Source organism: Sinocyclocheilus rhinocerous, unplaced genomic scaffold, assembly GCF_001515625.1.
Source record: "Sinocyclocheilus rhinocerous isolate Xijiao unplaced genomic scaffold, SAMN03320098_v1.1 scaffold2046, whole genome shotgun sequence".
In the NCBI taxonomy this organism is placed as follows: Eukaryota; Metazoa; Chordata; class Actinopteri; order Cypriniformes; family Cyprinidae; genus Sinocyclocheilus; species Sinocyclocheilus rhinocerous.
Genome location: NW_015639535.1, coordinates 186,729 through 214,325, shown reverse-complemented (window position 1 = coordinate 214,325; position 27,597 = coordinate 186,729). Strand labels below are relative to the sequence as shown.

The window sequence follows — 27,597 nt, the reverse complement described above, 5'->3', positions numbered from 1 at the left end:
TCGCAATTGCGAGTTTACATCTCACAATTCAGATTTTTTTTCTCAGATTTGTGTGACAAACTCACAATTGCGAGTTATAAAGTCAAAATAGCGGGATATAAACTCGCAATTGCGAGAAATAGTCCGAATTTGGAGATAAAAATTCACAATTGCGAGATATAAACTCGCAATTCTGAGAAAGAACTGAGTTTATATCTCGCAATTTGACTTTATATATCAGAATTGCGACTTTATTCCTCAGATTTTCTCAGAATTCTGAGAAAGTCAAAATTGTAAGATAAAAAGTAGCTAGTAACAGTAAAGTTGCTGAAGTGAGCCATTAGCCATGATTGTCAAGAAATCGAAGACTCTTGGTAATGTCGAGTGAAAGTAAACATTCCATTACCATGATCAGCAATGTGTAACCTTGAGTCTAGCTTAACCTTTGCCACTGTCCCTCAAATGTCACTAGCTGAAGTACAGAACTACTCATTAACACATTTGGATTGATAGGCTACTACACATTTTTGAAAGAAATGTGTTACGTGACTTTTGAACAAGTTTTTTTAATTCAACTTCACAAGGATAAAAGTGCCCCTAGTTGAAGAAACGCCCATATATATATCAGAATTGTGGGCCAGTCGTGGCCTAAAGGTTAGAGAGTCGGACTTGTAACCTTGTATACATATTTACTGTTTTTTTTTTTTTTTTTTTTTACATATTACTATTTTTTTAAATCAAATAAATGCAGCCTTGGTGAGCATAATATAATTAAAAAAACATAAAAAAACAAACAAAAAAAAATTATAAGGGTGTGGACCTTCACTCAATAGAGTCGTTATAATAGGCGTTATTAATGAGCGGCATTTAGTGTTCAAACTGCATGCACCTGAGTAATATAATTTTGCCTTTAACGCCTTTGTGTGTGAGCAGTTGAGTTTATTGACATGGTTTTCTCAGTGTGATCTCTCGCGCGTAACTGCATATGTGTGGGTTTTGTATTTGTGTTATTGTGTTAGCTAATCCTAAATGCCTGTGGGGAGAGATTTCTGACTGTGTAGGGTATTAACTTGTGGTAATCTCTGTAGGGGTTCCCTGAACACACTTCACAGGGGGTCGCAGCAGGGTTCCTGTATGTGTGTGTGTGTGTGTGTGTGTGTGTGTTCATTCCAACAGCTCCAGAAAACAGAGACAGTGGGCAAACACAATTTATTGACGTTCTTCGGCTCATTAACAGTGAAAATACATTTGTTTGTAGTGTTGAGGGGAAACTGTTGTGGATAGCCTATGTTTTCGTAGTTTAAAATGTGATTTCTTTAACTTAAAATGTGGAGTCTACAAGTGGAAAAAATGACATTGAAACATTACTCTTTGTGTTAAATGTATGGATGATTCTGGATAAATATAACTTTATGTAGAGCTGGGTTTGGTGGTTTTTATTATTCTTGCTTCTGCTGCCATCTTGTGGTCAGATGCGTTAATTACGCATTGGCGTCTGGCGCCATCTTATGGTCAGGTTTAAAAGTTACGTTTATGCTTCTGGCGTCATCTGGTGGTAAATATACATAAATAAAATTCAAATAGCCTACTGCAAACTACATACAGCAAATCAGTCTGTCACGCACTTTTAAAAGTCTGTCAATAAGACAAACAAACTAAAACTACAAATTCAGGGACATTGGGCCCCACATTAGCCCCAGTCAGGCCCCATATGAGATTCATATGGGCTAATTCAGATGGGGCCCACATGGAACCCATGGACAAACCCATGTAGGGCCCATATTTACAGCCCATATGGGGCCCACATGGGCCCCATGATAGAATGTTGGCTGGGAGAGAACCACCGGAAAGTGATTAACGAAGCTCGGTGAGTAACATTCAAACTTCAGTAAATGGAGAGCTTTTTGTTCTAAAACACATCATCATTTAAATCGGCTAATTTAGCGAATTGGTACCTGATATGTAAACAAAATGAGTAATGTAAATATTCTTTATAAAAGGTGTGTTTAAAAGAGTCTAGTAATCACAAACTGCTGTAATTGGTTCAATAAGTCAGTGCTGAGAAAAGTAACAGATTGCACATGACAACGTATGTTTAGACCAGAATACGTATATTGGGCAGGCACGGCGCCAGAATTTTTTCTCTACCGGTGCTAAGGGGGGGCTAGACCAATATGTTGGGGTGCTAAGAAAATAAATGATATTGATGACGTCAGAGTTACTTCATAAAGAAATTGTCGTTTTAAAAAAAAATAAAAGCAGCTATGGTACACACCATATTCAACAGAAGTGTAGTTTTAATTTATATTATGCCAACGAATAGGCAAATTCATCAAAATAGATATAATCTTAATACAAGTGACCACAAGACAACGACAAAAACGTTTTACATACAAAGGAAAGACATCAGTCGGCGCGATAACTAACTTACTATGCTAGTGCTAGTTGCGGCCGCACCTGTGGAGCAGCTAGCAGCAGCAACAAATTACTCCTCTCCCTCAAGTCTTGACTCGGGAGTTTCTCTCTCAAAACTTTCTCTCTCTGACTCCTGTTTATTTTCTCCTTCTTTGGCCCCCTCAGAGACATGGTTTCCTACCTGCACTCTTGTTTTCTTTATCAAAAAACGGGCTAAACCGGGGCTATTCAAAATTCTGACGGGGCTATAGCCCCCCCCAGCCCCGGTCTAGCGCCGTCACTGATATTGGGACACATTAATAATAGCGTTGGATTGCAAAAATACACGATGAAGAGTTTAAACATGAGAATTAATATTTAAACGAAATGTACTTCATAGCTTAACTGATAACTTTATAACTTCCAGTAAGATAAGCGCCGCCTTTACGAACCTTTCTTCTAGTTTTCCATTTCTACTTTTCGCACTTTGCAGAAAACACTTTCTCAGTTTTGGTGGCGATCCCAGAGATGATCCAGTCTGCAGATTTGCTTCAGTTTCTTTGTATTGGACATAAACTTTGAGAATATGGCTGAACAAACCAGGAACGATGGCTTGATTTTCAATGTCAACGGGAAAAAGGTGCTTATCTGCAGAAATTCTTTGTAACGTTAAGTGTAGCCTGGTCATGTGTTTGTTGTAAATGTTCTTTAACTGTAGCGAAGATTTGTTTGTGAACATGTTGTCAAGTTCAATCCTAAAAGTAAGGCATAGAGCATACTAATGACAAGATGATCTGGAAAAAGACATTGAATTTAATTTGAATAGAGACAGCGATTATAATATTTTTTAAAGACATTTAATAAAATCTGCATAAACTGAAAGTATTTTGCATATGTTTCTACTTCTAACAAACCAGGAACGATGGCTTGATTTTCAATGTCAACGGGAAAAAGGTGCTTATCTGCAGAAATTCTTTGTAACGTTAAGTGTAGCCTGGTCATGTGTTTGTTGTAAATGTTCTTTAACTGTAGCGAAGATTTGTTTGTGAACATGTTGTCAAGTTCAATCCTAAAAGTAAGGCATAGAGCATACTAATGACAAGATGATCTGGAAAAAGACATTGAATTTAATTTGAATAGAGACACAGCGATTATAATATTTTTTAAAGACATTTAATAAAATCTGCATAAACTGAAAGTATTTTGCATATGTTTCTACTTCTTATTGACAGATAATGGAGGAGAACCCAGACCCCGAGACTATGCTGCTGTCTTATCTGAGGAAGAAATTTATTTTTTTACACGTTTTAATAAATCTTCAAATTATTATTATTTTTATTATTATTATAAATGGTTGATATATATAATGTACTTTTTTTGTAAAAAAAAAAAAAAGAAATCAATATAATGTACTTTTTTTGTAAAAAAAATAAAAGAAATCATTATATATATATATATATATATGTGTGTGTGTGTGTGTGCATTAATTTTATTTATGTGATGGGTTAGGGTTAGGTAATAAGGTTTCTTCTTATAAATGGTTATTTAACTTTTATTGTTGTTTATTTTTAATAATTATATATGCTGAATTTTATGATAATATATTTATATTATAAGTTATATTTATGAAATGTTATAAGATTTGTTAATGTTAACTATGAAGTGTTACCGTAGATCATTTCCAACGGAGGTTATGTAATTGCAAATATTGCTGGGTTTAGATTTGCATTTTAAATCTCTCTCTCTCTCTCTCTCTGTGTGTGTGTGTGTGTGTGTGCAGTGCGGCTTACAGGCACTAAGTACGACTGTGGTGGAGGAGGATGTGGAGCCTGTACCGTCATGGTGTCCAGATATGACCCTCAGACCAAGAGCATCAAGTATTTCACTCACTCTCTTTCTCCTTTCATCATATTTATACTTTTTATGAATGTGTCTGACCCCATAATGCCACTTTTCCCTCAATTTTGTCAATCCAGATTCCACTTCAAACTTAAATTCTACGTCATTTTAAGTCAGATTTATTTTTATTTCTTAAGGAAGATAGGCATGCTGCTAATATCTCTACCCTTTTATTTATTAATTCGTTTTTGTTAAGCAAATCTGATAAAAATCTGTATTAAATGCTTGTTTCTTTCCTGGTCAGCCATTCGTCGGTCAATGCCTGTCTGCTTCCTGTGTGCCAACTTCACGGAGCAGCTGTGACGACCGTTGAAGGCATCGGAAGCACCAAAACCAAATTACACCCAGTCCAGGTAACAGATTCACATTAGAATCTATATTATTCCCAATCCAGATTATAAAATCCAGATAATTACTTTAGTTTGTTAAAATCTAGATCACCTTCAATCCAGATTAAGATTACTGCCAATTCAAATATGTTTTTAAATAAAGATTACACTCAGTGTGAATTATGAGATTAAATGATCTGATCATAACTTGATTTTCACCCTTTCACCCCTGTAATTAGGTCAGTGATGTGGCATTTTTTTTATATTATCTATTAATTAAAAAGAAAAATGAAATGCAATTTATATGCAAAACGACTTGAATGAAAAATCTTTTTTTGTTTGTTTTTATTTCACTATAATTATATTTCTGTTATATTTCTAGATATTTCTGTTAGTAAAATATCATGTGGTGTCACTCAAAAACAATGATATTTATGAATTTAAAAAATCTTTCAAAAATATATTGCAAAACTTTATGATTAAGTTGTGTATGCATAATCAGTATAATATTTGTGGACGCCTTAAAGTCAAATACAAGATATAAATAAAAATATATTAAATAAACAAAAATAATAAATAAAATATTATAAAATAAAATGTATAGTTATAATTACAATTCTGATTTATAATTAAATAATTATTATTATTATTAAAATATTACATAATATAATTTTAATATTGTGTTTTCATTTTTTTTTTTATAATTGTAATATTTATAATTAGATTTGTATGAATGTGAGTATTTTTACCTTGAATATTGCACTCACTTTTGTAATATTTTATTGTACTGCTGCACTTTGACTGTTAGGTGCAGTAAAAACATACTAGCCAATGTCCTTACATAAAATATAACTGGGCCAGTGTATTTACAAATGTACACCGAAGAGTACAAAACTGTATGCGTAATATTTAATGTATAATATTTAATATACCGAAAATGTTATGCTTTTATACTTTCAATAATTATTACCTTCACCCAATACACACACACACTCACATAATATTCAAAATATTGAATATAAATGAAATATATATACCTTCATTATTTATTACATAATTTATTACTTAATTATTTTATTAAAAATATATAACAAATAATATTATCATGTGTATATATATAGGCGCAGCCGGAGGAGTGAAGTCCCATGGCGGCAGATGGTCGACGACAGACCAAGGCGGAGCCGGAGGGACGATGGAGCCCGGCGGAGCTGGTGGACTGACGGGCCACGGAGGAGAGGAGGGAGCTAGGAGCCATGGTGGAGCCGATGGGTCTATGGGCCGAGGCGGAGTACAGGACTCAGAGGCTGGAGGCGGAGACAAGGGATCCTCCAGCCACGACGCCGATGAAGACTGGCAGACCCACGGCGATCCCACCTCACAGATGGTGGGCTGAGGGTGAGCAGAGGGGCTGACAGGAGACTGTGGCGGCGATGGTGAGGACTAGTGCAGAGGTGGTGGGAGAGGGAGGCTGGGCGGGAGTTCAGGATGTTCAGGGGTCTTAGGAACGGTGTGTGCTGCCCACACACACCATAAGGCCACTTCCAGCACTGTGAGTGCCAGCGACAGAAGAACGACCTCCGTGGTCGTTATGATACAGGTATATCGTATATAGTATATATCGGCAGACAGACAGTTCCAGGCAGACAGATGGTTCAAGACCGATGGACAGTTCAAATACGACCTCCATGGTCGTGACGGGACAGACAGATGATGATGGCGGGAAAAGACAGGACATATCCGCATACATATTAACGGCCTCGGAGCGCAGCCTCAGCTCAACCCTAGCGGTCTTCCGTGCCCTCGCTCCCTACTGACACTTCCACCGTCGCATGTCTAGCAGCCGGCACGCCCACCTAGACTGACGTCGATTGAGGCTCTGGCTCCGGGGCGATCCTCAGCTCTGTCGCTCTCCTAGGCGATGGCTCGTCGGTTGTGGCAAGCTCTAGCTCTCCGTCAGCGGTGGGCTCAAACTGTAGCTCCGTGAAGCAGGGTGGTGGTAGGCTGGGCTCTGGGTCGACCATAATACCTCAAAAGAAAAACTTTCCAAACAAAAACAAAACGCGGGGAAACATGCCGCTTACTTTTACTTCTTTGGTCCGGTATTCGGTCACGGTGCTGTGAGGTAAACGCACGAAGAAGATGAAGATTAATGCAAAATAATCCACAAGAGAGTAAATCCAGCACGGACAGGCAGGAGACACATGTAGGAGCAACACAAATAACATCAATAATACCGGACCAGAGACAACTAAACAGACTAGAACTTGGGGTGCTAATGAGGGGCAGACAGGTGAAGAGGATCAACTAATAAGGACACAGGTGAACTGACTAACATAACCAGACATGAGGAAAAACTAGGTCACGGGCACATGAGGGAAGAAAACACAACAAAAGTCTGTGAGTCTGACTATATATATATATATATTAAAAACTGAAACAAAAAAGAAAACAGAAATATCAGTTTAATGTTTAATATACTGAATATTTTATGTGTTTATACTTTCAATAATTATTAACTTTACCCAATACAATGCATACACACACATAATAGTTAATATAGAATATAAATGAAATATGTGTGTGTGTGTATATTCATACAGTATGTATATATTCATTATTCATTTTACACAATACTATACATACACATTTCAAACAATATTTATTATTGTATGTTAACAGTGTATATTTATCAAGACATTATTATATAATAAGTGATTTTGTTATTAAATATACGTATAATAAATATTACTTTTATAATAAGAAAACATATTTTTTAATAATTAATTTATGTATATACATACATAAAAATTTCAGAAATAGCAGTTTGGATCAGGCAAGACATGATTAAGGACATGGTTATGATATATTAGTCTATAATTACTCTTAATCAAACTTACGTTCTTAAAATGCTTGCGCTCAGTGGATTACATTGTTATTTTTGTTTTTATTAGAGTCAGCCAGAACTGTTCAGTAAAGATGACCTGCTTCCCTTGACCCAACCCAGGATCTGATCTTCCCTCCTGAGCTTATGGTTTGTCAGTTTGTTCAAAACTGTTCATTTGGCTTCACTAAAAAGTAGGTTATGTAATGATGACTACAAGATTTTAAATAAAGTTTAATGTTTAAGCAAGGTCTAACAAGGTCGCCATTCGGTTCTAGTTTGTTATTAATTCTATTTTAGGCTTCAATAAGCTGCTTGTCAGAAGTTCAAGTGCCGTTATCAGCTAAACAACACATTTGTATGTTGTATAATCATGGTCTGTTCTGCTTTTTGGTGTTCAGAGATTGGCAGAGGTCAAGGACCAAACCACTTGGTTTTGTGGGGAGAGAATGACATGGATCAGCCCTGGATCTATAGATGAGCTGCTCCAGCTGAAGGCGGATTACCCACAGGCACCTCTTGTCATGGGCAATACCAACATAGGTTGTGTATGGGCAAATTAGGCCAAACCTAATAAAATCCAATGTATTTTTTTTTCTGCCAATTTGACATTATCGGCCACGGTGACATTTCAGTCCATTGTTTTATTTTTTTCATTGTTGTTTGATTTCATTGTTGTTTAACTTGTTTTATTTTATTTTACAGGTCTAGATATGAAGTTCAAGGGTATTTTTCATCCTGTCATAATATCACCAACACGAGTGCCAGAACTGTTAAAGGTTACCCAGAAATCGGAGGTTTTTTTTTTTTTTTGTATATGAGTAGATTTTTCTGTTTGTTTTGTCATCATTTACATCATTTACCCTCATGTTGTTCCAAACCAGTTTTTTTCTTCTGTTGAACACAAAAGAAGATATTTTAAAGAAAGTTAACCAAACAGTTGATGGTAGCCATTGACTTCCATAGTTTTTTTTTCTTTTCTCCGTACTATGGAAGTCAATGGCTATCAGCCATTGTTTGATTACCAACATTTTTCAAAATATCTTCTTTTGTGTTCGATAGAAGAAAAAAAACCAACAACTTTGGAACAACTTGAGGATTAGTTAATAATGCTCATAATGATAAGTAAATAATCCCTTTAAGGAACTGATATTTTGCAAGAAGTGTTAGTGAATGGTTTGTATTTGTAGGTGTGTGTGTCGGAGCGGGATGCAGTATGTCGGTTCTGAAGAGTGTGTTGGAGAGAAGTATAAAAGATTTCCCACCAGAGAACACGCACATGTTTCAGGCTCTGCTGCAGCATATAAACCTTGTGGGCAGACAACAGATCCAAAATGTGGCTGTAAGTGTAAACCAAACCTGAATGCACAACATCACTCTTGCTACTCTTACAAATTCACTCACTCTGAAGTGGCATTGCTTGTATCCTTTGCGGAGAAGAATCCCAGAATGCACAGCAGTGAGTTCAATGAAAAATAACTACTGTGTATTAAAACATGATTTTTAATTTTAGTTTAAGTTTCAGTGCTTTTGTCATAGTTTTTATATATATTTCTACATATCTTTAATTTATACTGAGTGAAAAAATATATATTTCTGTTTTTACTTTATTTAATCTTTATTTCAATTTCTGAAATCAATTTTTAATAGTTTTAGTTAACTATAACAACACTGATCAACATAAAGATAGCAATACTTCAATTAAAGAAAAAAAGATGATTTTAATTAATTAATAATGGTTAATTATAAATAAGTAGTCATTATTATTAAAGGGATAGTTCACCCAAAAATACAAATTTGATGTTTATCTGCTTATGGCAAACCCTCCAGGGAACCAACCCTCGAGGGACCATCACTCCTCTTGCGCTCCGCAACCAGTTGAGCAGCCAAAGGAATGTGCTGGGCCCTCTACAAGGAGCGTACCAGCAGTATCCTTTGGCGCTCCTCCCGACGATCAGATGTCGATCGTTGAATTGGAGGGTGAGCCGGAGCTTTCTGGAGAGGAAGATTCGGCTGCGCTGCGGCCCTCAGAGATGGTAGCAAAGCCTGAATCGGATCCGGAAATGATGGCTATGCTTTTCCGGCCTGCCGTGAGGGTAGAGCTCGAGTGGAGATCTCCACCGTGTCCCGAGCCCTCGAGGTTGGACGATTGGTTTCTCGGGGTGGCCCGCACTGGTTCTCAGCGCCCCGTCCCGGTGCCATTCTTCCCGGAGGTGCATGAGGAGCTTACCAGGTCGTGGATGGCACCTTGTACTGCCAGGAACCGACCTGCTAGCTCCTCCTCCCTCACCACCCTCGACGGTGGGGCAGCTAAGGAGTATACGATGGTCCCACCGGTGAAGCGGTCGGTAGCGATGCAGTTGTGTCCTAATACTGCCTCTACCTGGCGGGGAAAACCGTCCCTCCCCTCCTGGGCCTGTAGGTACTCGTCTGGTCTGACCGGCAGTGCTTATATGGCCTGTGGAAGAGCTGCTTCCGCCTTACACGCTATAGCGTTACTGCAGGTCCATCAGGCTAAGGCACTGAAGGACCTGCACGAGGGTGGTCATGATCTGGAGGTTCTGAAAGAGCTCCGAACCGCTACGGACCTTGCGCTCTGAGCAACAAAGGTCACAGCAAGTTCTCTGGGCCATGCGATGTCCACGCTTGTGGTCCAGGAGCGCCATCTCTGGCTGTGTCTGGCCAACATGAGGGACGCAGACAAAGTTCGGTTTCTCAATGCCCTGTGTCCCAAACTGGCCTCTTCAGCGACACAGTCGATAGTTTTGCCCAGCAGTTCTCGGCTGTACTGAAGCAGACTGAGGCGATTTGTCACATCCTGCCCTGCCGGGCAGCTGCTCCCTCCACCCACCCGCAGCGCACCAGTCTGCTGATTGCCGAGGGCGGCCCCCTGCATCCGCCTCCGCTCCCGCACTACATCCGCAGCAGCCTCCAGCCAAGCAGCGCCATAAGTGTGGCCCGATCAGGCCCCTGGCAAACCTGGTGGTAAGCTGAAGAGCAAGCGGCCCTGATACGGGCGACCCAGAGATGGAGGGAACTGCTCTTCGGGAGATGGTGAAGGCACCACTCCCTCCCCTGGAGGAGGGCCGGGTGAAGAATATTTTGTTTCGTTTTGTCCCGCCATCAGCCTCACGGTCAATGGCACCCAAATTCTTGACAAAAGAGCAGTTTTCTCTATCTCTGGGTCCCAAGAGGACACAGAGAGTCGCGGACGGACCAACACCGGGCCACACTTTTCCTCCTCTGTCGCCAGCAGGCAGCAGCGGGCGGTTCGAGAGCATCAACAAAGGCCCTACTCACGCACCCTCTGCCCAACCGTGGAACCAGGTAAGCATTGCACCACACACTCAGACCCCTCTTTGGTCCTCCCACAAGTCCACTGCGGATACGTCGGTGGTTCCGCTGGTCCTGCTTGTACGGTATCTGTGTGCCTGGCTAGTGCTACCCAGCCCGTCTTGCTGGCTCCTGCGGACCATCAGACTTGAACATCCGTCCTCGAGATTGGTTTGCAGCGATCAACCTGAAGGATGCATACTTACATATGTCGATCCTTCCACACCACAGACCATTTCTGTGGTTTTTATTCGAAGGACGTGCATATCAGTACAAGTTCCTGCCCTCCTAGCTGTCCCTGTCCCCCCATGTCTTCACGAAAGTTGCCACTCACCAGGTCCAAGTTACACCGGCCTGCCGCCAAACCTTCACCCCGTGGTCACACCTTGCATTTCTTCGGGCAGAAGTATATGCATTTGCATTTCCCCCAGTGAGCCTTCTTGCACAGACACTGTGCAAAGTCAGGGAGGACAAGGAGCAGGTCTTGCTTGTTGCGCCATCTTGGCCCAACCAAACATGGTTCCCAGAACTAATGCTCCTCGTGACAGCCCTTCCCTGGCAAATTCCTCTGAGGAAGGATCTACTGACTCAGAGACGGGGCACCCTGTGGCACCCGTGTCTGGACCTACCCCAAGAGGTAGCAGACACCATCACTTCGGCGTGAGCACCGGCTACGAGACACGCTTACTCCTTGAAGTGGAACCTGTTCGTTGAGTGGTGTTCTTCTCACCGAGAAGACCCCCGGAGATGCCCGATCAGAGTTGTGCTTTTCTTTTTGCAGCAAGGGCTGTCTTCCTCTACCCTTAAAGTCTATGTTGCTGCGATTGCTGCTAATCGCAGCCCTGTGGAAGGGAAGTCGGTAGGGAAGCATGACCTGGTCTTCAGGTTCCTTAGGGAGGCGAGAAGGTTGAATCCTCCTCGGCCTCCCTCTATACCCCATTGGGACCTGAGTCTGGTGCTTAGAGTACTCAAACATGGCCCATTTGAGCCTTTGCAGTCAGTTGAGCTAAAATTTCTGTCAATGAAAACTCTGCTCCTGGTTGCATTGGCCTCTATCAAGCGGGTAAGGGACCTGCATGCATTTTTGGTTGACAAATCTTGCCTAGAGTTTGGGCTGGCCAACTCCCAGGTAACCCTGAGACCCCGGCCCGGCTATGTGCCCAAGGTTCCTACTACCCCCAGCCCAGCTTTGCTCTGTCCCGTCCGCGCCTTAAGTTGGTACGTGGACCGGACACAAAGCTTCAAGACCTCAGATCAGCTCTCTGGGACTGCAGTAAAAGTTAAGTTGTGTAATACTTTGCAATGTTTATTTCACTTGCATTGCCTGCATTGCTATTGGAAGTAAAAGTTGCAGAAAAGTTTGCGTTGTTTTTTCAATTGCATTTCATTTGGGATTGGAGAAAGTGTTTTTGTGGTTTCACTTTTTTCTTTCTCGGAGGCCTTGGGAGGAGGCGACGTTAAGTGATGCATACAGCACACTGGTTGGTGAGATCAAACTTGGGCCGTTGGCTCCAGGTGGGAAAGTGGATTTCCGCAGATCCCTGACTTTGAGCTAGCTTTTTAAATTCAACCTGCTCGTTCTCCAATACCTGAATGAAAAGGTATGAACCACTTTAGGAAATCATTAACACATGGAGTTTCAATTTGTTTATTATTTGTGTGTGTGTGTGTGTGTGTGTGTCTTTTTATAGGATGCGAATCAGAGGGAAATACCACAAAAGATGCAGAGTGCAATTCAACCTCTTCCTAAAAACATCCAGCCCGGCTACTAAGAGTTTCAGGTAACGCTACACAGTATGGTCTTTTGATATGTGTTTTTATAGTAGCTGTCCATAAAAGCACTGTAATGGGCAAAATCATGGTCTCATGGTGCTTAAGTGGGAAATTTGTGTTCAAAGCCTGCTTGCAATATTCCCAAACCTGTTTCCTTTTTCTCTACCTATTATTTCTTGTCTGTAACTGTTTTGTCAATTAAAAGCCAACAAAAAGCAATAACTCTGAACTTACAGAAGGTAAACAGCAGACAGTGTGTGTTTTATGTGTGCAGAATGTCTTAGAGTGTCAGTTAGATCAAACAATCCAACCCTCTCCATTGACTGTGTATTGCGGGAAGCTGCCTCCTGGTCATTTCCTGGTCATTTCAACAAAAAACAGAACAATGCCTAAAAGCTGCTGTGTGACAAGGTGTACAGCAAACAAGCTAAAAAACCCAGAACTAAGTTTTTATAAGCTACCAAACCATAAAAGCCAGCCTTTAAGGAGACAAAAGAGGATACAGGCAATAAGACGTGAAGCATCAGCAGGAAGAATGGGTAAATTGTGGGATCCTTACACTAAGTATGCCTACGTGTGCAGTAAACACGTTGATGGCCCAGGGTTTGGTTTTTACTTTCCTGTCTGGTGGATTCTGTTTGAGAAAAAAGAAAAAAAAAAGAAAAATTGTAAATTTGTTTTTAGGAGCCAAAACCGATAAACCTGAAACAATGTATAATAATATAACAAATAAAATATTATCTATTAAATGTATTATAGTGTATTATAATATATTAAAAACTAAAATTTAGAATTTTTAAATTATGAATATGCATTTACTGTATTAACACTGTTCACTGATCTTCTGGCAATATGCTTCCACAACCTGGAAACATAACAGCAGTTAAGTGATTCTCGTTTGGCTGTCCATCAGTAATTCAGTTTGTATTATACAGTTGAGTACTTGGATGTCACTCTTACTAACCAGTTGTTGCCAGGTGAATTGGGGATGTTTCTTAATGAGTGGCACCAGGCGTCCAATAAATTTCTCACAATCATTCTTCATGCAAAATAGTACAATTTCAGTCGTGAAAAAGACATTTGTATAAATACTTGTAAATCAGTTACTGTTCCTATACCTTGACTGCCATCCCGACAGCATCCGTGCCAAAGGATGCAGCAGATGGTGCAGCATTGGGCACGTTTCCTGTGCAGGTCTCCTTGATGTGGATCGAAGACACTGGAACCTTCAGAATGCGACTTGCAATCTGCAATTTGAATGTGAAGGTTGACATTATCTTGCAAGTGGAATATTTCATGTAATATTTGTATTTGGATCCATTGTTCAACACTGACACTCATCGCACCTGTATGGCTCGGTTCCTCCATGTGAGATCAGAACCGATCCATCTTTGTAGATGTTTACCAATGCTGCTCCCTGAAGAGAATTCCATTGTCCAATATTGGATATTCTTTGTAGTAGTATTGACTAATACACCGTGAAAACCTTTAAAGTGATCGTGTGAACTAAACTGCACCATTTTATGTGCAGTCTTACACATTTTCACCCACCTGGTTATAGAAACCTTTGGAGAATCCAATTCCAAACTTCAGTGGGACAATGGAGATCCCTCTCTTCTTCCAGTGGTTTTGGGCATTAAACTGCTTGATGGACAGGCATCGATGGGTGTAGTCAGATTTCTCGAGACACTCATTCCAGCACCGTACCATGTCATAAGGAGAAAAGAGCTGCTTGTGGTGGGTGTAGCATTTCTCGTCCTTGTACATGTTGATGTCTCTCACCTGTACAATAGATATATTTTTTGGATTGCGTATTTAGAGTCTAAATGAAAACCCCAATTTTATCATGATCTGACACATCAAAAGTTACCTCAACAGCTCAACATTACAAACGAACAGTTGTAGGGTTTTTAACATACAGTCTTTTGGTTACCAGTTAAAATTTTATCCCATTAAGACACTGTTTGAATTCTGTTTAATCAACTTATCTTTAATCCCACCTGATGTGCAGGTAAGCCACACCTGGCGGCCACCTCATGTAGCACACTCTCAGTGATGGTCAACCCTTGAGGTCCACCATAGGCACGGAAGGCTGTATATGATCCACGTAGATTTGAAATCTTGTAGCCATTATCCATGTGAAGGAGAGCTTTCTCCATGATCTGGTAGTAAATTACAAAAGATACAGAGTATGTGACTTAGAGACTGACCTATTGTACATGGGAATTTAATGTAATAGTTCCCCCCAAAATGAAAATTCTGTCATTAATTACTCACCCTCATGTCGTTCCAAACAAGTCCTCTGTTTATCTTCAGAACACAAATTAAGATATTTTTGATGAAATCCGAGAGCTTTCTGACCCTCCATAGACAGCAACGCAACTACCATGTTCAAGGACCAGAAAGGTAGTAAGGATATTGTTAAAATAGCCCATGTGACATCAATGGTTCAACTTTAATTTTATGAAGCTACAAGAATACTTTTCATGCACAAAGAAAACAAAAATAATATCTTAAACAATTCAACAATTTCGTCTTTTCAGAATCAGTCTTTGACGTGCGTTCACAAGAGTAACATAACGTATGAACATGTCAGTTGCGTTGCTGTCTATGCAGGGTCAGAAAGCTCTCGCATTTCATCAAAAATATCATAATTTGTGTTCCGAAGATAAACAGAGGTCTTATGGGTTTGGAATGACATAAGTGTGAGTAATTAACTACAGTATTTTCATTTTTGGGTGAACTATGCCTTTAAAGGGCACCTCTTATGCAAAATCCAGTTTTACATGGTGTTTGGACATAAATGTGTGTTGGCAGTGTGTGAACACAACTACCCAACAATGATAAAAATCCACCCACTCCTTATTTTTTAATCTCCATTAGACCAAATCAGTCTCACTAGGCCTGCAGTTTTGATTCTCTATATGCAATGTGACATCACATCACAGTCTTCAATTTCTCATTTCACTCCAGACTGCTTTGTGAATGTCATGTCATTATAGTACTTAGCATATTAACCGTATTTGTGTGCGTACATTATCGAAGTATTTTAATTGATCGGTGCTTGTAGCGCAGTTGCATGGCTCGGTCCATTGAGCCACGCCGATGACAGGTCAGCACAGTGTGAGCTCTGAAACATTGCACTGTTTTGTTCCACTTTCAGTGCATTTGGCTTCCCATATGTACGGTTGAGCACCGGTTCTCTCGCTCTCAGTTATGTTGCTTCTACCAGCTGTTTATTACAGTAGGTATGCAAAGCAGAGAGACATATACACAACGCCCTCTTCTGGAGATGGGGCGGGAATATGCAGCTCATTTGCATTTAAAGTGATACACACCAAAACAGCTCTTTTTTAGACACGCCTCAAAAATGGCAATTTCCAGATGTTATAATACATTATATGTGGGGTATTTTGAGCTGAAACTTCACAGACACATTCTGGGGACACCCAAAACCAATATTACATCTTGTAAAAAGAGGCATAATAGGTGCCCTTTAAGGTAACCTAGCTCACAGTTCCAGGGATTGGTCATTTATAAATCTAAAACATTTCATTTTTTCTTGTTTAAGTCTTAAAAACCAACATACAAAAGAGGATTCATCTAGAGTGCATCCTCCATTACTGTAGTATGTGATAACAGCAGCCAGAATTGTTCCATCATTCATGTATCCAACTTGTAGAAAGGCAGGACATAAGCTGTTGTGATGTTGCACATTTATCCAGTCAAAATACTGTTACCAATAGTGACACATTACCTTGTACTTTCCCAAGAAAGGGGACCTGCCACTGGTGATTAGCATGTCATCTTCACGTTCTAGTACATATCGCACAGCACGGCCAGTTCTGTGGTTAATTTGAGTGTACAGACAGTGAACTTAGCTTTAGCATTGTGTTAAAAGCTACTTTCATAGCATACTATCTTTGTATTCCACAGAAACAAGTAAACAAAATATTTAAAATAAGCAATCAAGGAAAATACACAAGCAAATAAATAAGAGCCATTCTGTAAAAGGTACAAGTCTCATTTTGCCATACTTGTAAGCAGCCGTAGCAGCGATGGAGGATAATGATGCAATCTTCATGACTTTACCACCAAATCCACCTCCTAGCCTCTTCACATGACATGTGATCTTATTGAAGTCAATGCCGAGAGTGATGCCCACCACTTCCTGTTAAAAGTAGGAAATTAGGCCAACAACTGAGGAATAAACTCATCAGTTTATGTCCATGGAGCAATACAGACCTGAGTATAAGCTGCATGTTGACTGGCAACATAAAGCTCCAGTTCACCTGCCTCTTAGGAATCACAATCAATCCCTGAGTTTCCATGTAGAAATGTTCCTGACCACCCATATACAGCTCACCTGTGAAGTATGTAAAAAAATGATAATGTGCATTGTATAAAAAAGTCAAAGACTAGTTTAAAAAAGTATTTTATATGGAAAGATTCAAATAGGATTCAGATTTAATTGTACAAACCCTCTAGTATGTGGTCTGCTTTCTCAAACCCTTCTTCCACATTTCCTCTTTCCAGTTTTCTCTTGGGATCAAAAAATGACTGGTGTTCAATGGCCTCCTTAATAAAAAAATAAAGATGTTGAGGTGATTAGTAGAATTAGATGATGTAAGATGCTGCTCCTCAACCTTTGTTTAGCACTCCATTATAAATGCTTTTCTGAATATGATTTACAAATACCTCTATAGTGAAAAAGACAGGTTGGATGTCCCCGAAAGTTATGGCCACCTGTTCGGCTGCTCGTTTGGCTTGTTCTCTGGTTTCAGCCACGATGGCACCAATAATCTGCCCTACACAAATGACCTGCAAAGGGCAAACCGTCAAGACACAACATTGCAAAGTACCTGAAATGCAAAAGAAGCATTATTGACTAAGAAGTAGTAACAACTACTAATGTATATAGTAAGGCTTGAAACATCTAATCTGAGATAGGAATCATTTAGTATTCAGATGTATCTTTAAACCAGATAATATTTAATGTGGCACTTCCTCTTCAGCAAAAAGCTCCTCTGGGTTGTTGAACCAGAGTCTTTGATTTTGACCAGGAACATCCTTGGTAGAGATGAAGGTGACGACTCCGGACATGGCTAGAGCCACCGATGCATCTATAGAGCTGATGTAAAGATAAGGTTGAGACAGTGAGATTTGCATTTTCAAAGAAATTAAACATTTTCCAGCCCATACACTTAATGGATGAATTAGATAAACAAGCTGGAGCACCTCTCTTCATTTTGTAAGGCTTTGGACTTAACGGAGTGTGTACTCCCTTTAGTTACACACATTAGTCTCTTGACACTAAGACCCTACCCATAATCCCCCAGTAGACCCACCTGCTCAGGTGAATATAAAGTCCAGATCTGACAGCACAGAGACACTAAAGCTCAGCACAGGAGCATCCTAAACATCTCTACACACTGAGACGACATGGACACAAGAGCCTCCCTCTCCATTCTGCTGCTGCTGTTAGGCATCTCACAGGCATCTCCTCTCATGGTAAGATCCTGTCTAGTTCCTCCCTTTAATGATCAATGTTCTTCAAATGTGTCAATTTAACATCTCTGTTTCTGCCACCAGGACCAGAGGTTTGAAGGAGTGTTTGTGTCAGAACCTGAACCTCTGGATATCACTACAAGGATTTTGGAGTCCAACAATGGTTAGACACCTTGTATATTTCTATAAAGAGTTTCACAAAGTATTGGAAAAATATTATCAAAACCTAAAAATATGTTCAGCTATTTCATCAGTATGTTTCTCTTTAAATGCAGGATCTTCTGAAGTCTTGATTGAAGGAGATCTGGTGTTTCCCAAAACCAGAAATGCTCTCTACTGCTTTAACAACAACTGTTTCTGGAAGAAAAACTCTAACAACATAGTGGAGATCCCTTACATAGTGAGCGGTGAATTCTGTGAGTGAATCTCCTTCAATCATCGATCAAATCATTGAACACATTCATGAAGATGTCATTTTAAACATTTGGCCCCTTTTGTTTACAGCCTATAATAACAAATTAGTTATCGCAAATGCCATATCCACCTTTCACTCCAAAACCTGCATCCGCTTTGTGGCCAGATCAACTCATAGCGACTACATCAGTATTGAGAACAAAGATGGGTAAGAACAATCATACCTTCTGGACTTGTGTTTTACAACACAATTTTAAATCAGGTTGATATTGTATAACATATCTTGTTTCTCTCCTCTCAGGTGCTACTCTTCTCTTGGCAGAACTGGTGGCAAGCAGGTGGTCTCCCTCAACAGGCAAGGCTGTGTGTATCACGGCATCGTTCAGCATGAGCTCAATCATGCCCTGGGCTTCTACCACGAGCAAACCAGGAGCGATCGTGATGAGTACGTCAAGATCAACTGGGAGAACATGTCTCCTGATATGGCCTACAACTTCCAGAAACAAAACACCAACAACCAAAAGACTCCATACGACTACGGCTCCATCATGCACTATGGAAGAACAGCCTTCTCCATCCAGCCCGGGCTGGAAACCATCACTCCCATTCCTGATGAGACGGTAGAAATCGGACAGAGGCAGGGAATGTCCAACACCGACATCCTGAGGATCAACAAGCTGTATGGATGCTGAAGATGAGGAATAATTAAATATGTATCATGTGTCTGTAGATGAATAAGCTGATTCTTTTTCTTGTGATGGTGTTCAATTTTGGGAATGTTTGATTGTGTTGTGAAAAATAAAATGAATCAAAATGATCAAAATTGTGTTTAAATGTGTTATTCCATAAATAATGAACAAATTTCTTTCTACTTACATGATCCTTTGCATGAGCCCTGGTGCTGGTTACCATGGAAACAAAAAGTTCTCCTTTAATAGGTGGGATGTCATCGTAATACACAGCTTCTCCTGTAGCCTGCTGAAGGGCAGCCTGGTGTATGTTGGGATGTCCCACCGGGTCATTAGAAGACTGAGTCTCTGGTACAAGCTGTAATTTCATTGGTAATGAGAAAGTTGTTAATCACACTTGATATGAAAATGCTTCAAGCTTTGTTTTGAGTTTGTCTCTGTGTTACTCAGGTCTGCCTACCTGGAAAGAATGGTTTCCTTGCGGCACCTCGTTTTTGAAGGGTTTTAATGCGCTGAGATACTCTAATGGCAAATCATTCATGTCAACCTCCTTAAGCGACAACATAAAAAAAAACAATTTAAGCTGGAATTAAGTAAATTGTTCTGCTTTTAAACAAATAATTGCCATAATCATACCTTTTGTTGGAGCTCCAGCAGCACTTGCATGTAAAACTTGAAAAAGAAGCGGAGTACTAGAACCTTGCGATACTCTTCCTGTCCACCAGGGGCAGTAGGGGGCACATACATTTCTTCTTCTAATGGCGCTTTTCCACTGCGTGGTACGACTCGGCTCGGTACGGCTCAGTACGGCACGGCACGGTTCGGCTCGGCACGGTTTGCGTTTCCACTGCAGTTCAGTACCGCTTTAGAGTGGGCGGGATTATTCACATGTCGTTATAGTTGCGCCACCTCTACTACCACGACTCCTAAAAACAACTTTTCCATTCCGCGTCGCACTATCAAGCTCTCGCTGGATCCGCTCCTCTGCTATCAACGAGAGGAACGTCTGTACTTCCGCAACACCCAAAAGAGAACCGTCCCGAGCCGTACCGTGCCGTACCATGCAGTGGAAAAGCGCCATATGAGTTGCGTTCCCTCTACCAAAAGTTTCTCATCCCATTTTCTGCCAAGCTAAAATCAGTGTTCACTGACTGGGATGTATGCAATTTAGCAACACAAAATAATGCAGGTAGTGCACCAGATTTAGTTAGTTTTCATTTAATGGTTAACTGTTGGCTTTTCTTTTGCTAAGCAATGTATTTGTTACCTTCAGTAAAACAGTGTACAGTCTTTGGATGTGAATTATGAAGACCTTGAGATGGCTGTACCTTCCCATCAGCTCTTTACAGGCGTGTCTGGCTTTTACCAGAGTTGGTCCCACATCTCCATAAAAAATATCCAGATTTTCCACCACATTTGAGTCATGTCTGAACGCCACCCTCATGCCAGAATTCACTATGGAGAAGGCGAACTCTCTGCGCTGTGCCTGTTGGGTCAAGAGGTAAGACATTATCCATGCTGAAAAGTTCTCTAGAAATCTACCAATAATACCAGTAGCGAGTTATCAACCTAGATTTTCCAATCTCTGTCTACTTATAACAATAATGCGTTGTACTACTGTAATTAGTGATAATGTTTAAGAAATTCTAAGAATTCTAAATATTATCTTACATCAGATTCATTATTGTGAGAATTGCTGTTTTCCATGCAACATTTTCCATTTCCGTCACCATTTTGGCAAGATATCGGAGTCTGTAAAAATATGAATCATGTCACTATAGAGCACATAATTGTTTCCTGCAATCAAACTCTAGTTTATACTAATTTTCATGTACAACATTTTTTCAACTGATTTGTAGATAGTTTTGTTTTCTACTAGGAGTTGACAGTCCTTACATTGCAGAATGTTTTAAATCCATCAATTATCGGTCGATATCCAGTACAACGGCACAGGTTCCCTTAGAAGAAAGAAAACAGAATGTTTAAATTCTTGTTTTCTGTGTTTGAATTCATAATTCTAAAAATGTATTTAAATCCATGAGTATTCAAATACCTCCTAGTGTCTCTCGAATGCCCTCCATGGTGGGCTGTGAGTTATTTCTAAGTAATGTGTACATGGACATCACCATCCCAGGAGTACAAAACCCACACTGAGACCCATGAGCCTTTGCTATACGCTCCTGATGAACAACAACAAAAGTATCTAAATGGTGTGTTCTGGATTACCCATTCATCATATCCAGTGGTGTGCAGTAACTAAGTATTTTTACTTCATTGCTTACTTAAGTACAACTTTCAAGTATCTGTACTTTACTGGAGTATTTTTATTTTGGGAAACTTTTACATTTACTTCTCTACAGTCCAAAGCATAATATCATACTTTTTACTCATTTTTTTTACTTTTTACCACACTTCATAAAAAACATGTCGTTCCTCGTTATTTTGAACTGGAGAAATCGTCACGCACTACAAGACGGTGTTCCATTTGTGAAGGAGCTGATTCTTTTCAATGAGCCTGGTAAAATTTGCAAATCACACTGAACAAATCATTTGTGAATTGTATTGGGCGCACTGCAGCTGTTCTTGAGTCAACAACTCACTGATTCAAATGATCCGATCAGAGCGAGTCTCCAGTTTACAATTCACAGAATTCACAAGTCTGACTCAAAATGAGCCAAGAACAGGAGATCCTTGGAGCTACTCGGAGAAGTTACTAATGCTGAATTTAAGCATTTATTATTGTAAATAAAAATCATACTTAGGTCATAAGTGTCCATTGTTTGCGAACTAAAGCTGCTGTAAAAGGTCTGTTTAAGCCTGCTGTATGAAATGTTTGAACGTAGACATGTCCATATTTGTGTGTTACCATCTAAATGGGGTAGGTTTTATTTAAAAACTAAATATAATGCCCATGCATCTACCCCACTGCCGTAGCACTTTCAAATAATGTAAAAGTAGTATGTTTGCATAACATTTTTCTTAAAAAGCTAACACATTTTACCCAATTTGACCTTGTTTTTATATCGTATATTTATGTTTGGCAACATACATTTTGTTTTTCTTCATTTCGATATACTACATGATTTTTGCTATTTTCACTTAAGTAATTATCAGTATAATCAGTGACATATTTTTTTGCAGGAAGATGTATAAAATTGAGTATATAAAATTGCAACAAAAAAAAAAATCATTCATCAATCAGTATGTTTTACTTTTAATACTTAAGTAGGCTACATTCAAAATTCAAGTACTTTTGTACTTTTACTCAAGTGAATTTGAAAAGGAGTACCCTGGAGTAATATTTTATTAGGGTATCTGTACTTTTACTTCAAGTACCTCTGAAAATGCTTATTTTGAAAGATGATTTATAGTTTGTATGTGAAGGAGAATCAGGTACCTTAACAGGATGTAGTTTAGTCTTGGTGCTTCCAATGTCTTCGACGGTCACCACCGCCGCACCATGCAGAGAACAAATCGGCTGTAGACATGCATTTACTGACCAGTGACTGAAGAACGGGTTGAAGATTACCGTATAAAACCACATTTATTGATGACTTTTTAATTCAAATGGTCTAGAGTGAAAGTTATGATAAAAAAGAAGAAATGTAGCAACATCTGTATGGTTTGATGTAGAAAAACACTGGTAACAAACATTGCTTTGTTTTTTTTTCACATCAAGGTGTTATGCTGTTAGTTTTGTTATATTAGTGAAAGATACAGCACAGTCTCCTGGATAGGGTCATATCTGGACACCATACCAGTACAGGCCCCACATCCCCCTCCACCACAGCCATACTTTGTGCCTGTCAGACCCACTGAACACAAAAACAACACACTTTTTTTTTTTTTTTTTTTTCCTGTAAGATACAGTATGTAAGTTACGGAGCCTCTAATGGGACATGGTGATGGGAAAAATATTAAATTTAGAAAATATATTTTAAAAAAAACAAACATTATTTAGTTCTTTTGTGTTGGATGCAAAAGCTTTACTTGCAAACGCAAAATGCAAAGTTTCTTGGGGGAATGCCAAAACTTTTGCAAGAGAACACAAAAGCTTTGAAATATAATTTTCTCTGCATAACTTAAATATATTTAAGTAAATATTATAAATATGTTACATTTAAGTACAATAAATATACTTAGCTACACCATTATTTTGAGAGCATTGTCATATGGAAATTACCATACCTTTCCTTCGCAGGTAAGCCAGTAACATCTCTTCTGGATCAGCATTCTTCTCCACTATCTTTACATAAAAACAACAAAAACGGACCATCTTTGCTCAAATTTTGTGATAACTATCAAGCCAAACATCATTCAGTGTGTGCCACGTGACATGATTGGATTTTGGAGACCAACATATCTATCACATGTGTGATAGATATGTATTATAAATCTTATGTGTGTATGTGTGTGGGAGGGAGAAACACATGATGGACTGTCTAAAGCGTAGAAAATCATTTTCATGGCATCATACATGAGATTTTGTTTGGCAGCCAGCTGACTGTCATGTGCCATGATTCTGACATGCATGTACAGTCACGCCATTTCCTCCTGGTTATGCACTATGATTATTCGAAGACTAGATACGATCTTCAAAAGGGTAATTCATCAGTTTTCACAATTTAGTCAAACCTGTATGAGTTTCTTTCTTATGTTGAACATAGAAGATATTTTGAAGAATGCTGGTAATCAAACAGTTGTTGGTCCCATTGACGTCCATAGTATTTCTTTCCCTACTATGGAAGTCAATGGGGACCAACAACTGTTTGGTTCTTCAAAATATCTTCTTCTGTGTACAACATAAGAAATAAACTTATACAGGTTTGAAACGACATGAGGGTGAGTAAATGATGACAACATGTTAATTTTTGGACATCATGTTAAACATTTTGATATTCATCTCAGTTGAAGTAATAATAATACCATCTGAATGACAGCTTTCCTTCTTTCGTGATATTAGCCAATTAAGTCGAAAACTAGTTTCATATTGTATACTTTTATTTATGAACTAAATCAATAGTAAAGCTATAGTGATATATTAATAATATTATGAACCAAAAAAAAACAATTAAGACAAAAAGTCAGGACTGTACCATTTTCAGATAAGACAAAGCAAACATTGATGAAAGCAAACAAATTAAATATACAGGTAATTTTTTATTTTAAAACCAATATCTGTAATGTAAACATACCTTCTTGCCATTAATTTAGAAGACAAGCTCACTGTTCACAGATACAGATGACATGATGAGTTGAGAAGGATCGCAGTGCTCTGTTACTGGAGATGCTCCTGGTTTACTGACCATCAGCTGAATGAGTGACTGACTGACTCACATCACATGTTACAGGCTTTGCTTTGCCTTTCATTGTTAAAATACAGGAATGCGTAAAGAAGACATGGATGCAGTGGGTTTTTCCTCCATTGTTATATATTCCTTCATTTCACTTCCTGCTCTCAGAATCTCAGAATAAATGAGATGTAAAGACAGCCCACAAAAAGGTTCACATTTGTTAAATGTTTAATTGTTTTTTTCCTAACACATTTCAGATATACAACACCATCAGAAAGACCATCACCTTATTACATTATTCACCTACAGACACATGAACTATATTAAGTAGTCTGCATAAGCCTCATCTTCAGCATCCATACAGCTTGTTGATCCTCAGGATGTCTGTGTCTGACATTCCCTGCCTCTGTCCGATTTCCACCGAAAGATAATTTCTCATCTTTAGCACTAGTTGTTCTTCAAATGATCACTATTATGTCTAGTGTAGATTTTTTTTTTTTTTGATCTAAACTAAATTTTTCAAACTACTTTCAAATTACAAATTACTTTTTCACTTTCAAATTAAACTGAAACAAAAGCCTACAGTATTATACGTTTGTTTTCACTGAAAATTGGTTTTCTTTTAGTTTGTTTATGATGAATACTGAAAAATAAACAGAATTATCTGTTGCATAGTAGCCTTACATTCTGCTGTTATCATCTGTATATGTGTTGCAGAAATACAGAACAAGAAATGTAAGTATACAAATAGGGCTCTTAAAAGTTCCCAAATATAAATAAACAAAAAGTGATACTGCAAATATATATGTTTATAGTTATGTAAAAGGAATTGTTCGCCACAAAAAAAATAAAAATCCCATAATTTCTCACCCACACTCTCCAAAATGGTATGACATTTTCATCTCTTACAAGGATAAGAGGATGGTGATCATGATCATGTCAAGTTGATTTGTGATTTATGTGCGTTATTCCAAGTCTTATTTAATTTGATTGTTTATGTGAAAAGCAGACTGTAATTGAAGTTGTATTGACTAAAAAATCTTGTCAAGTTCAATTCAAATTTGGCGCTCATGAGAAATCATTGGTTTTGTTTATATAAGTGCAGCAAAGTTAGCACACTTTACAGCATATAAGGAGAAGAAGAACCTGCTCACAAACATCAATGGTTCTTGAGTCTGTCATTAATGTGGTATATTTTAATGTGAAAGCAAAGAATTCATAATTGCCATTTCCACACCATTTTTAAACAAAAGTGGTTTATAAGTGTAGCTTTTAGTAGTTGTGTTAAGATATCAAACTGCAAACAATACAAACAAGTTGTTTTGTACTTTGAGTAACTTTATTTTTTCCCAACACAAACACATTTCAGAATTTAAAGACCACCAGAAAGCAAAGACCATCATTACTATTCATCTACAGGCACAATGCATTTTTAATTCGCCTGTGAGACGCCAAACAGCAGCAGCAGAATGGAGAGGGAGGCTGTTGTGTCCATGTCGTCTCAGTGTGTAGAGATGTTCAGGATGCTCCTGTGTGAGCTGTAGTGTCTGTGAGGTATTCTGTCAAGATTTTATATTCATCTGAGTAGGTGGGTCTGCTGGGGGATTATGTGTAGGGTCTTAGTGTCCAGAGACTAATGTGTATAACTAAAGGGAGGAAACTCTGACCTCGCCTGTTAGTCCAAATCCTTGCAGAAACAGAAAATACAACTAACTTTACATTATATATTGGCTTTAACACTAAATTAGATATGCTGTAGTTTTTGTTTTCTTCGTGTCCCAAAACAGTAGCATATAAAGAGGGTCCACAGAACTTTGAGCACTGAAAAAAAAAATAATAATAAAAAAACACTTTCCATTTCAGAAGAACTGTATTTTTTTGTTTTCTAATTTAGGTATTTTAATCAGTTGTTTGGATGCTTTATAATAATTGGACTAAATGTTTCTTTGGTCCTTCAGATGTTGGTTCTTCAGATGTTCACCCTTATGTCTATTGTGTATTTTCTTGATCTAAATTAAATACTCTGATGATTTAGTGATTTGCAATTTTCTTGAGTTGACTTTCCATTACAGTCAGTTGTACTATTGACATCTCTAGATTGGAGATCTGTCTAAATATTATTTTGTTTCACAAAACACTGGTGGAGCCCTTAAAATTGCTATTATTAAAAATGTTAGCTCAAGTGGAAATAGAAGTAGTTTTCTCCTTTTTCATTTTGCTAGAGTATGAGTGTGAGTGACTTTTTTAAAGGATCTCAGTACAACAAAGGTCTTCAGATTTGAGTTGGAGAAGGGAACCCATCATGACTCAACAACAAGTTTTTTTCATTGTCCTAAAGCCATTATGACAGAGTCAGTAATTACTTGTTATCCACTTGTTCTCCCTGCTACTAGTGACAGCAATCTTATACACATCATTCCCACTCTTACTAATTTTAACATACCATTTATATAAGGTCATCTTCCCGCAATGAGAACATGACTCATCCACGAAGGCCACCTCAGCGTGCTTGATGCCCAGACACGTGAGGCAGCGATCGTGACCATCACCCGGTGCCAGGTAATGACCGCACCCAGAAACTCACGGGTGAAACGGCATCCTTATAAGGACGATCCGTCGTCTTTATAAAGACGCACCCGTGTAGCTCTTTTAGAGAAATTTGCTCTTTTAGGAAATGCTCTTTTAGTGCTGAGGCGCACAGGGGAGATGGCCGCTTGCAACACGACAGGGGTAGTGCAGCCTGAAGTGCGCAACCTAATCGACACTGGAACGACCACCGCTGAAGCGCCGTCTCGCCAACACATGAAGCTTCCGAGAGCGTGCTGAGCTCGTAGTTCTCGAACAGACACAGTTGAGCAGAACGACGTTGTCGCTCGGCTCCGAAGCGAAAAGCTGGTATGCATTGCACCTGCTGCCTTATTATACTCACGCTGTGATCAGCGGCAGCTGGATGCAATAATTGCATGCCAATGTGCATTGGCTCGTTTAGTTTACACTCGAAGTAGATTGGTCTATCGAAGCGATATCCCAATTCGTCGGTCACCGACGTGACTCGGAGTGACCGACTGAAAGGGAACAGAAACCTACAATATTAGCAATTAGGC

General features: G+C 39.1%; 1 protein-coding gene, 1 long non-coding RNA gene and 1 pseudogene across 2 annotated transcripts; 2 read left to right on the top strand and 1 right to left on the bottom strand.

Annotated features, from left to right (window-relative positions):
- The first annotated feature begins 6,618 nt into the window (after positions 1-6,618).
- LOC107751489 (uncharacterized) lies at positions 6,619-7,994 on the top strand. Its single transcript, XR_001641251.1, has 3 exons — positions 6,619-6,998; positions 7,553-7,632; positions 7,884-7,994. It is a non-coding gene; the product is annotated as an uncharacterized LOC107751489 (long non-coding RNA).
- Positions 7,995-13,411: 5,417 nt separating this feature from the next.
- LOC107751484 (aldehyde oxidase 3-like) lies at positions 13,412-24,448 on the bottom strand (annotated as a pseudogene).
- Positions 18,031-19,202, top strand: LOC107751488 (high choriolytic enzyme 1-like). Its single transcript, XM_016567227.1, has 5 exons — positions 18,031-18,099; positions 18,187-18,259; positions 18,372-18,512; positions 18,601-18,718; positions 18,812-19,202. The coding sequence occupies exons 1-5, from the start codon at positions 18,031-18,033 to the stop codon at positions 19,200-19,202; spliced, it is 792 nt and encodes a 263-aa protein (XP_016422713.1).
- Positions 24,449-27,597: the final 3,149 nt, after the last annotated feature.

Excerpts from the sequence above, each read along its gene's own strand:
- LOC107751488 (XM_016567227.1), top strand. The coding sequence starts at position 18,031 with ATGGACACAAGAGCCTCCCTCTCCATTCTGCTGCTGCTGTTAGGCATC. Across the intron at positions 18,100-18,186 it reads CACAGGCATCTCCTCTCATG|AGGTTTGAAGGAGTGTTTGT; the intron begins GTAAGATCCTGT and ends CACCAGGACCAG. Across the intron at positions 18,719-18,811 it reads AGTATTGAGAACAAAGATGG|GTGCTACTCTTCTCTTGGCA; the intron begins GTAAGAACAATC and ends CTCTCCTCTCAG.